Source organism: Xyrauchen texanus, chromosome 45, assembly GCF_025860055.1.
Source record: "Xyrauchen texanus isolate HMW12.3.18 chromosome 45, RBS_HiC_50CHRs, whole genome shotgun sequence".
NCBI classification, from domain to species: Eukaryota; Metazoa; Chordata; class Actinopteri; order Cypriniformes; family Catostomidae; genus Xyrauchen; species Xyrauchen texanus.
In genome coordinates, this window is record NC_068320.1 from 13,958,333 (window position 1) to 13,969,399 (window position 11,067).

Here is an 11,067-nt window from a genome sequence, read left to right on the forward strand (position 1 = left end):
AATAAGCAGTAAATAAGAAAAAGAAACCTTAGCAGCACCCAGAAGCTCAGCCACATGTGGCGTCTTAGTCAAGCAAGGGCTATTAGAATACCATACAGTTCAGCACACGCATTTACTTGGCGATCTAAATGGGGAAATACTGTACCATAGACTTACTGTATATTTGTAAAACAGTTAAACGATGGGCAAGGAGGAGGCGAGAACCGGCTTGACAATATAAATCATAGTTTAATGGAAAACTTAAAAGACAACACAAACACACATGACGGACATGTCCGCTAACAATCTCTCTCTCCCGCACGGCCCTCTGCAGTCAGCCTTTAAACCTCACGGAGGCATAATTAGCCTAATACGGGACCGGGTGTGTAGGATCACGACCCGGCCCCGCCCTCTGCCATGCCACATTCCTCCCTCGTTCTCTCAGGCTGGGGAGCCCCGGCCTGACGTCACCTTCCCTGGGGGAGGCGCCTTCCGCTGACTGCCGGCAGGTCATCCCCATCTACCTGGACGAGGGAGGGACAAGGAGGGAAACAGAAATGATTAAAATGGGAGGGTACTCCTGTAACAGTGTAGTACCCCCCCAAAAAACTGTAAAATTTAAAAGAGGATAAAGGCCAACGCAGAGCGACAGTGAGAGAGAGAGGAGAGAGAGATGAAAAAAAAACTCACTCGCCAGTTCTCCGATACGCCGCAGCTTGTTCCTCGGCCACTCCTCCACCCTTTATGGGACAACAGCCGCGCCTCTCCGGGCGGATCCGAGGCAGTCCTCCAGCCCCTGGCGGACAGAACACCCCGCCGCTTCTCAGGGACTAGAAGGGGTCTCCCCTGCCCCTGGCAGCGGTTCTCTCGCTCCAGGCGGTCGGCAGTGAGCCCCTCCCCGCTCACGGTCGGCGGTCTTAAACCCTGCCGCGTTTCAGCGGCCGGTAGGCGGCGACTCCGCCCCTGGCAGCGGTTCTCTCACTCCAGGCGGTCGGCATCGTCCTCGCTCAGGTGGCTGGGCTCCTCGTCCCCCGGCAGATGGCCGCGGCTGCTCCGTTGGGGTGGACGGTAGTGGCGAGAACTCTACTACAGCGTATCCCTCCTCCTTCCCGGGTTTCGGCACCAGTGTAAAACAGTTAAACGATGGGCAAGGAGGAGGCGAGAACCGGCTTGACAGTATAAATCATAGTTTAATGGAAAACTTAAAAGACAACACAAACACACATGACGGACATGTCCGCTAACAATCTCTCACTCCCGCACGGCCTTCTGCAGTCAGCCTTTAAACCTCACGGAGGCATAATTAGCCTAATACGGGACCGGGTGTGTAGGATCACGACCGGCCCCACCCTCCGCCATGCCACAATATTGTTTTATAGAAAGCTAATTATATGTACTAGCACTAAGCGTGTTACTAAACTTTGAATTAGCTTTATTTATGAATTGAGTATCCATATGAAGACATTGCTGAATGTCCCTAAAGAGAAGTTTTTTCAGATTTAGCTCCTTTTCGGTGCAGTTTTGGCCCCAAACTAGAGCTATATAGGTAGGCACACACATAAACCTGTACCGTACCAAAACTGTGGATGCTCATTGTTGAAGGATACTTGAGTGAAACAAAATCAGCTAAATAAACCCACCATTACATCAACTTTGCTCTTGAAACAGCTTTTTGACGAAAAGTAAAACTTAATACACCACTGCACTTGAAGAAATAGGTTTGCATGTTGTTTAGTTCTTTTCAAAGATAGCAGTTACAAAATAGTAGACAAATAAAATACTTCTCTCTCTATCCTTGCCTGTCTTAAAAGATAGGTACTTATTACCCAGGGTCATAGAAACACTAGCCCCCAAGGCTGAGACATGTCTCTGAAAGCACTTAGGCAATGCCGTAAACCAGATGAAATCTTATTACAAGAGCATATTCATTTTTCCCCCTGTGCATTGTGGGAGTGAGAGTTCATTAAATAAATGCTTTTTCTTCCCGAACATATCAGAGGAACACAGACCCTCATCATGGCCTATTTTCTCTGGCATTGTCAACACCATATGCACTGTCATTAAAATCTACTATGGCACACACACACACCATTGTTTGACTGTGTTCTGGCCTGACGTGATATTTGATGTGTGGTGGGCTGTCTGCACTTTTCTTTAATGGGCCGCTCGAGTCTTTACATCAAATAGGCTGGAAATACACATTGTGTCCTAAAGTAAATGGCGTTGTGATAGTGTAGGTGGGATGTCTCTTTGATGGTGGGATGGATGTTGACAAAGCTGTGGCGTTGATGGCTGTCATCATTAAGGATGTACTATGAAACTACATATTTTAAAGATCGGGTAGACTGTGTCCTTTAAACTGGAATGATCAGTCTTAAGGACACCCTGTATAATTCAGACTTGATAATTAATGTACCTTCGCTACAAATAAAATCTGAACACGTTTTTGCATCTGTCCAAGCTGTTTTCCCATGTAAACATGCACTAGATCAGGGTTGGGGAACGTCAGGCTTTAGGGCTATATAAAGCCTGCAAGACATTTTAACTGGCCCATGTAGCCAGTCGAAAATTAATTTAATAAGCATAAAAATGACAATTTTCAGTAACTTGCACAGCAGCAAGTTTTTCAGGAGCTGTGTCAAGTTTATAATAAATTCAACTGTTCAAAACACTTCTTGAGACACTTGCGTTCTGCACTTTTTTTAGCACTGCCTCTAGCTTTTTTTTTTTTTTTTTGTGCAAGAATGTTTTCGATGTTAACGGCCATCAAGTCATTTTAGAAGTGTTGTACATCAGAGCGTGTGTGTGTGTGTGTGTTTGTGTGTCTTTGTGTGAGAAGCTCTCTTATATATGCTAAATAAAGCACTGCTAAAAATAATAAAAAAATTTAGATGAACAGTCTGCCGTCGGTTAACATGCACTAGACGGACGGATGTCTTGGATCAATGCACTGCATCTTACAGTGTTTTGTAGTTTTTAGATGCTGTGTTAATTAAAAAAAATAACTTTTTAAAGCGCATCTCGAGACACCTGCGTTCTGTTTTCTTGTGGCGCACTGCATCTAGATTTTTTCAGAGTAGGAACGCATATGGTGTGAACGGCCCCCAAGTCATTTTAGAAGCAGTGTACATCAGAGAGTATGTGTCTGTATGTATATATTTGTGTGTCTTTGTGTGAGAAGCTCTCTTATATATGCTAAATAAAGCACCACTGCTAAAAATAAAAAGTTAAAATTTTATTTTTATGAATCGACTAGTAGGTTGATTGATGAATAGTCGGCCATCGTGGCATATCCTTAGGTGCTGTTAACACCAAACTGCACTGTTTTCCAATTGTTTTTTAATGTAAACATGCACTATCATTCCACTGTGTCTCTCTGTTTTTGCATTTTTTAGATGCTGTGTTAAAAACTGTTAAAAACAGATCTCGAGACACCAATGTTATTGTGGCATTGCGTTTAGCTTTTTAAGCATAGGATCACATTCAAGTCATTTAAAAGTAGTGTACATTAGGTAATTAAACTATTAAACAACAGCCACATCTATCTGTCTCTGCTATGTCTTTCCTGAATGCCTCAGTCACTTTCTCTTCTGCTCTCTCCCTTTCTTATTTTTCCAGGATGTCTTCCAAGCGACCAGCCTCTCCATATGGGGGAACAGATGGAGAGGTAGTCATGGCGACGAGCAGACAGCGATTGGACGATGAAGAGGTTGACGGACATGCTGTCATTCACTTGCCCCTGAGTTCGTACTGCAGCAAAGTGTCCCCGCAATCTCCTCGTCTGCTCGATAGCCCCCCAGCACTACACACAAACATGGTAAGACAGACATCCCCCCACCACCATAACCTCCCTCTGAACATCTTCTGTAAAATCAATACACTAAAACTCCTCTCATATGATTGGATGAATCATGTGTTGGCTCCTCCCACTTAATATCTATTCTGTTGACTCTTCCCTGTATTTGAAGTATTTCCAATACTGAAGCAACTTGTCACACGAATAGTTGTCCCATAGATGGATACATACAAATTCATTCAAACAGTTCTGCTTCGACAGCTGCTGTCTTTCTCCTGCACACGTCGGACACACTCAAACTTTTGGTGTGGAAATGCCTCCGATGATGTCATAGGAAGGCACTGTGAGACAGGTCCTCTCTTTGAAAGTGTCCAAAATGACTCATATGTGTTTGACTATTCATGTATCTTTGGGAAGTGTGAGTTCATGATGGGTCAATGTTGTCATGGAGGATATAGACAGTTATATCAGAGACATTTAGTGGCTGACTGGAAAAATGCTGTTTTTTTAATTTTTTATAATGACTTAAGAAATATGTGCTAATGCAGTGTGTGTTATTTGTGAGATAGCATGTGCATGTAGGCGTGGACCCTCTGATCCCATCCTCTGTCCTCACGTTGACACACACCTGAGCTATTAGTATCTCTACAGTGACCTTTTCCCCAACTCCCATATCTCTCTCTCTCTCGATAAACTTGTGTGCATACAACAGGCTTTGGGAATCAATTTGGCTGTAAAACAATGAATAAGTACTTAAGGAACTTAACGGTAAGCTAATTCTGCAATTAACTCAATGATTACAGGGTATGCTGAACTCTGCAGTTTTGGAACCTTTTCCCACAATAAACCAAAGTCCTCCAGCAATTCTGACTTTTTGGCTCTACAGACTCGACTGCCAGCATGGTGTGTTTGTTTATGACTGTCAGTTTTCTGTCCTGTTCAGTCGCTTTCAGTTTTAAACTACTATATGTTCAGATTTGCAACAGGCACTACAATGCATTAGTGTTTTCTAAAGGATCATATGTTTTGGTGTACTAATACAAACATTCAAATTACAAATGATTCTCTTTATAGCGTTAAAAATGTTTATAGAGTATTTTATTGTTATTATATTTCAGTAGCAGTGCAGCTGTTGTAATTGTTGTGTTATTGTAATCTGGAGGAGTAGCCTGCTGTCTCTTGTGCTGACATGACAAATGCGGCATTGAAAAAACACAAGCTCACTGTATTTGATGTGGATTAATAAACCGTATCCGTCTTGAGCATGGGCAGATTTTAGGGAAAGCAGGCTGACATGTGTGAGACATTAAGTTTCCCTGAGCCGATCCGCGCTGACTGGCAGAAGAGTTGAGTGAGAGAGAGATTTACAGGAGTGGGGACTCGGAGGGGCTTTGTCACAGCAATTGTATAAAGTGATAGGGAAGTGTAAATCGACTCGGCGAGTCCCTGGGTAGCGCGCAGCGGAAGATTACTGCTTTATCTTGTCATTGTAAATTAACACGGCAGCGGCGCACACGCGCTTCAGACTCCGCTGACCTCTTCATCCTAAACGAGCGCGCTGCCGAGTGAGAGAGCTGCGCGTTCAGGATAAAGGGGTCAGCAGAGTTTGAAACGCGCTCTTGGCGCTGTGTAAACGAAATAGAAGGCTTTGAAATGGAAAGGTGGGAAGAGCTTTACACACGGGTGATAGTAGTGAGGTGTTAATTACTCTCTCTTTTGTCCGGTTAATGAGGAAAGGTGTTAAGGAAATACGTGTTCCTGTATGTTTCAAATTTAAGATATAACTGGGGGGACGAGTCAGATTTAGCTATTTCCAATTCAAAATGTTTCAATAGTTGATGTTGTTTCTTAAACGTTCTATTGTGAAGTGCCCTAAAAAACAAACAAACTAAAATACATTGTTTTTGAAAAATGGAAAGTATGATTTAAAAGTATATATAATATATATAATACAAATATGACATAAAATGGACCCACTTTATATTAGGTGGCCTTAACTACTATATACTTAACCATTTAATACAATGTACTTATTATGTACATACATGTTCTTGCATTGTAATTACATTTACAGCATTTGCATTTAATTACATTTTTAGTTACACTGTTAATTTTACCCCAAACACAACCCTTACCCCAACTCTAACCCCTAATCCTAACCCTAACCTTACTCCTAAACCTACCTAGCAAATGTGGGACTTTTGCAGAACAACGTGTAGTTACACAGTAAATACATAATCTTGTTTGTATTTAATGTTAGTACATAGTAGTTAAGGCCACCTAATATAAAGTAACACCCAAATAATTCTTGTTTATAAGGATATGAAGTTTAATGTCCTTCCATCCATTACATGTACTGACAATAGTAATAACAGTACATTATGCATAGTTAAAAGCAACTTACCCTAAACCAAACCCTAACAGTTATCCTAAACCTATAGTAAGTACATATTTTTTATTAATATTACTCAGTACTTAATTGTGTAATTACACTGTAACACTGTGAAATAAAGTGTAACCTTTCTAGTGTTCTTGTTTTGGTTGAATCAGACATCATAAAATGTGCAATTAATTTACTACCACACAAATGTTACAAATACGATAAGTTAAAATATAAATAAAGCACTATTTTATATATATAACCTTACCTCATATCGATTTGTCTGTAAACATTATATAAAGATGAAGTGAAACACTGTGAGGTGTTGAGTGTTTGGAATGGTGCAAAGTGCCTGTGAGTATTAAATCTGCATCCCTGTATGTGTGTGTGTGTGTGTGTGTGTGTGTGCACGCTCACGTCAGGATCGGAGCTGACAATAGCTCGGTTGAGCCAGGTTTAGAGGTGAGCGGATTGTGAACACACGGTAGAGATCAGCAACACAGGCTTAAGACAACAGACGAGGTGTCAGCACCACAGGAAAGGGGACATGTCCAACTCGATTGTGTGTGTGTGTGAGTTTGTTTCAACAGCGGGGCTCTTGACAGTTTAACTGATAGCAAGCATGAAGGTTAGTTTCCTCTGTGCATGGTGAACAGAAGCCAGAGAATCTCACGCCGTATATTGAGTTAGTCTCATTAGTGCCACATCAGTGGCGGCATGTACCTGCATGCACAAGACGCTACCTGTAGTCCCCCGTGTTAATAAAATAACTGGATTTAAGTTGGCATATGGAAGCATGATTTTTTTAGTGGGAGAGAATGAAAGAGAGAAACGCTCTAAGGGAAACAGGTTGGAATCCTGCGGAGTACAGGAAGAGGACAACATTTAAAAAAGAAAAACACAAGGTGGAATTTGGAGGAATGCTGGCATCTGTGCTGAAGGGAGAAGATCGGGGGGAGAAAAACTAGAGGGAAAAGAGGAATTTTGCTTTCTTGGCAAGAGTTGAAATGTGTTTAAATGTGCTCCTGTCACGTGAGTTTAAGAGGACAAAAGTTGCTTAATTCCGTTGCCATGCTGGAGAGGTATGAGGATGAAGAGAGGGTCACGGAGAGAGACACAGTTTAGCTGTTTTCGATGAGAGAATTGACATCTGCACTTCAAGCAGAACCGCCCACACCACACAGAATGCTGCATCAGTAATGCATTTAAATACATACAGTATACATGCACATACACACACACACAAACAAAACAGATAACAAAAAGGCTAGATTTTGTTCTGTTTTATTGTACTTTTTTTTTTTTTTCTCGAAGTGGCAACAGGGTACTTAACCTGAATATCAGGTGTACTGCTTAACCTGAATATTAGCTCATCTACATTTACATTTACATTTATTCATTTAGCAGGAATGACCCTATACTGTAGGATGGATGCGAAGCGAGGGGAGTACAGTACCCCCCATCACCATCTTACCTTCATTTCTATTCCTATTGTTTTCTAGACCTCTCTGAAAAGAAAGACAGCGAGAGCTACGGTTTGAAGTATGCAGTGGATTAGATAGATTGGAAGTGACAGGTGTGACCATGTTTCAAGATGCATGCCACACTAAAGCAGGCAGGGAGAAACGCCTGCCACTCTCTCCCACTCCAGCTATCGCTTCCATTCTCTCGCGTCCTCCCGTCTTTTTCTCTGTTAGTTCTTTAACGGTGAGTTGACAGTTTTGTTGGCAATTGATTGGGTGATCTCACGCTGCTTTGGTCAACGTGTCGTTTTATGTGACTTTGGAAGTCTCTTAATCCCAGTTTGAATGTCCCAACTGCAGTTAAAGGAGAAGAGAGTAATTAAATGAAAATGTGTCAGAGAAGTGAGGAATACATTCTTTATTTTTTGCAGAAAGTTTAGAAGACACCTTTACATTATCCTAAATGGTGGAAAATCAGTATACAAGCCGTCATATTTTGCATTTTGCATTCGTTAAAAGCCCATTAAGATCTTTACAAGGTCTTCAGTCTGTTAGTGTATGAGTATTATCTTGAAATGTCTCTTGGTGTGTTTGCCTAAAGATTGAAAGTGTTTCAGTCAAATTAGTCCTACAGTAATTATTATCATGATTATGATGATGCTGATGATGATGGATAGCGAACAGTCAATCTGTGTTATATATCCAATTTAAAAGTATATACAGTATACTGTGTTGGCAATCTGTTTTAATGTGCATACTAAAGTGGTTGAAATTATTAAACAAAAACAACTAGCATAAAGCTGGTATCTGAGATTAATTAATTAATTAACAAGCATGATTTTAGTAAATTAATATTTTCAACATAAAAATAGTAGAAATAGCACTTTTAAAAATGCTAAATAAAGCACAATAATCAATTGCCAATACTCTTTATTTTACATAACAGGATTATAGATTAATATAATGTATTATTGAAGTAATTCTGTTGTTGATGGGTCAAGTAACATCATTAAACAGTCTCACTCTACAGATATTAAGTCGTAATTATGCATTTGTAAGTTTTCTATATCTTAGATAAGAAAAAGTCTTGTGTCATCCGTGTTGCAATAAGCTTCTCTAAACCAACCATCTGCTGTTCTCCGTTCTACTCCTGAGTTAATGATTAAAAGCAGATGTCATTATTAAAAACTAAGCGGGTGATAGACTTGCACAGAGACCTCGGTGAACTCTGTGAACTTGAAAAGAAAATTTTGTTTTGCGTGATGTTGGATCCAGGTGGCATGTAATAGTTGAGGTTGATTGTTGAGGTGTAAATCTGGTCAGCAGATCTAAACATGTCAGTGAGATTAAGCTATTGTTTGACTGGCAGAGGCTTCTGTCAATCACACAAGTGGTAAGGAAGATAATAGACATGGATTACCCAAAGATTAACCCTGATTAATGGACATGGACTGTTGACCCTGTCTACAAATACCTGACTTGTTTTTTAATTAAACTTCATAAATTAGATCCAGAGAGCTGGGTGAAAGCCTGAGAACTTGAAATGCGAAATAAACTGTATAATATTTTATATCTTTTTCTTAAAACATTACTGTTTGATGGCAACTTGTGTTAATTTATACGAGACAGCAAAATCGTAAGATATTGACTTCACTTTTATGAAAAGTTGCAACTGTTATTCACATGGACACCAACCGATCAACAAACTGAATTTCAAATCGATACAATACAGGCATTTTAGCTAGCCTTCAATCCAACGGTTTATTTTAACCCTTTAATATCAGATTGGCCTGATCGCTTGATAATCCACACAATGCATAATGTTCACAAAGCACATAATATAATCTAAGGCTAAAAACACATTCGCTTTTCTGGATCAGATGACTTCATCAAAAATGAAGTAGTATAATGTCCAGCATCATGGAACACTAAAGCAATCGTATTAGGATTCAGATTGCTGCAACCAGAGGTGGAAGTCATCCAAATATGGGCAGAGAGGATCTTTCACTCTAATTACATATGGCTACCAGGAGATGGAGCCAAGTACATGACACAGACTCAATGATGTCTCAAATAACACAGAATGGAACTGGATGAGATCTCATTACTCATGCCTGCATGCTTTGGAGAGAGAGCATTCCTTTTGTCATTGTTGTATAATTAGTTCTTTTGTACAATTATTATGTTTTATTTGTTTGGATGGGTTTTTGGACACTAGGATAAATTATTTTGTAATGAAATAACTTTTGATATCTTTGTCATATCGATACAAAATTACACAAAAAAAAAAAAAACAAAAGCAGTTTTTCGGAGCTACCTTATTTACACCAAAAGATATATAATGCCAAATCAGAAAAAGAACAAAACAATTTTTTTTATAATTGTGTGTGTTCTTGTGTGTGATTTTTTTTTTTTCAGCAGTTTCTTTGGCTGAGAGTTTCATCATTTATCATAATCTATTGCGTTACATTTTTTTTTACTTTTCTTAAAAAATATACCCAATGATTGACCCTCTTTGTTTTAGTTTTTTTGTTTTTGGGTATGCTACTGAAAAAGGAAATATAATTTGTTTGTTTTTTTAAACACCTTCAGAACTTAAAGGGTTAAGAAAGGTAACATCTTTGAACAAATTTGTTAAATTTAGTTTTAGGTTTGGGTTAGGGGTTAAACTTTAGGAAAAATTGTAAGAATGCTCTTTCAAAAGCTCACAACAGTGATTTTATTATTAAAAGCATGGTTAGGTTTATAGTTTGGGTAAGATGTTAGACTTTAATATTAGGTTTAGTTTTGGGGTAGGGGTTAAACTTGGAATGGAATTACATAATTTATTAGTTTGTTTATTTTTCTCTATCGGAGTAAATGTCCCAACTAATGCAATGCCTTTCTAATTATTATGACTTGTCAGGAGACTGGGTTGGGAAAGTTACTTGTGCAGCTGTATTCTGAGCCACATTACATATAGAAACCACGCAATGGGAACTGTCATGAATTTATACATAAGATCAATGCATGAAAATTTAAAGATGGTGATTGTGATTGATATCGCAGCTGTCATGTTGGTAAAGAAGAGAAGAAAAATGTGGTTGGAAAACTTGGATGTTCTTGTGTGTTTGGAGTTGATTCAAAGTAGAAAAACTTCTTTTTTCAGAGAAAGAGACAGTTGTCTGTGATGGCGAAACTTTTGCCACTAATGATTTTGTCTAAGGAGACTTCAGACCGTAGAGAGAAAAAGACTTTCTATAGTACAGATGGGTAAATGAAGATGAAAGTAAAAACAAATATGCTTCAACACCCAAGAAAAGGAAGAAATAATTAGTGAAGGCCTGTTTATCACTTTGTTTAACACTCCTCTTTCTGTCTCTCTTTCTCTCTTGCTCAGGATCAGGACTGCAGTAAAGGCCTGGCCCTGAGCCCCTATCCCCATCACAACTCGTCTACCTCACCCAGTA

At 39.6% G+C, this 11,067-nt stretch overlaps 1 protein-coding gene across 8 annotated transcripts in view; it reads left to right on the top strand.

Annotated features, from left to right (window-relative positions):
• The window catches only part of LOC127637408 (transcription factor SOX-5-like), a 257,911-nt gene that overhangs the window by 171,888 nt on the left and 74,956 nt on the right, over positions 1-11,067 (top strand). For all 8 annotated transcript variants that reach the window (XM_052118444.1, XM_052118443.1, XM_052118445.1 and 5 more), the window contains 2 exons: positions 3,598-3,796; positions 10,998-11,067. The exon at positions 10,998-11,067 is cut by the window's right edge and continues 156 nt beyond it. In XM_052118444.1, coding sequence (XP_051974404.1) covers positions 3,598-3,796; positions 10,998-11,067 — 269 coding nt within the window. The remainder of the gene's footprint in view (positions 1-3,597; positions 3,797-10,997) is intronic.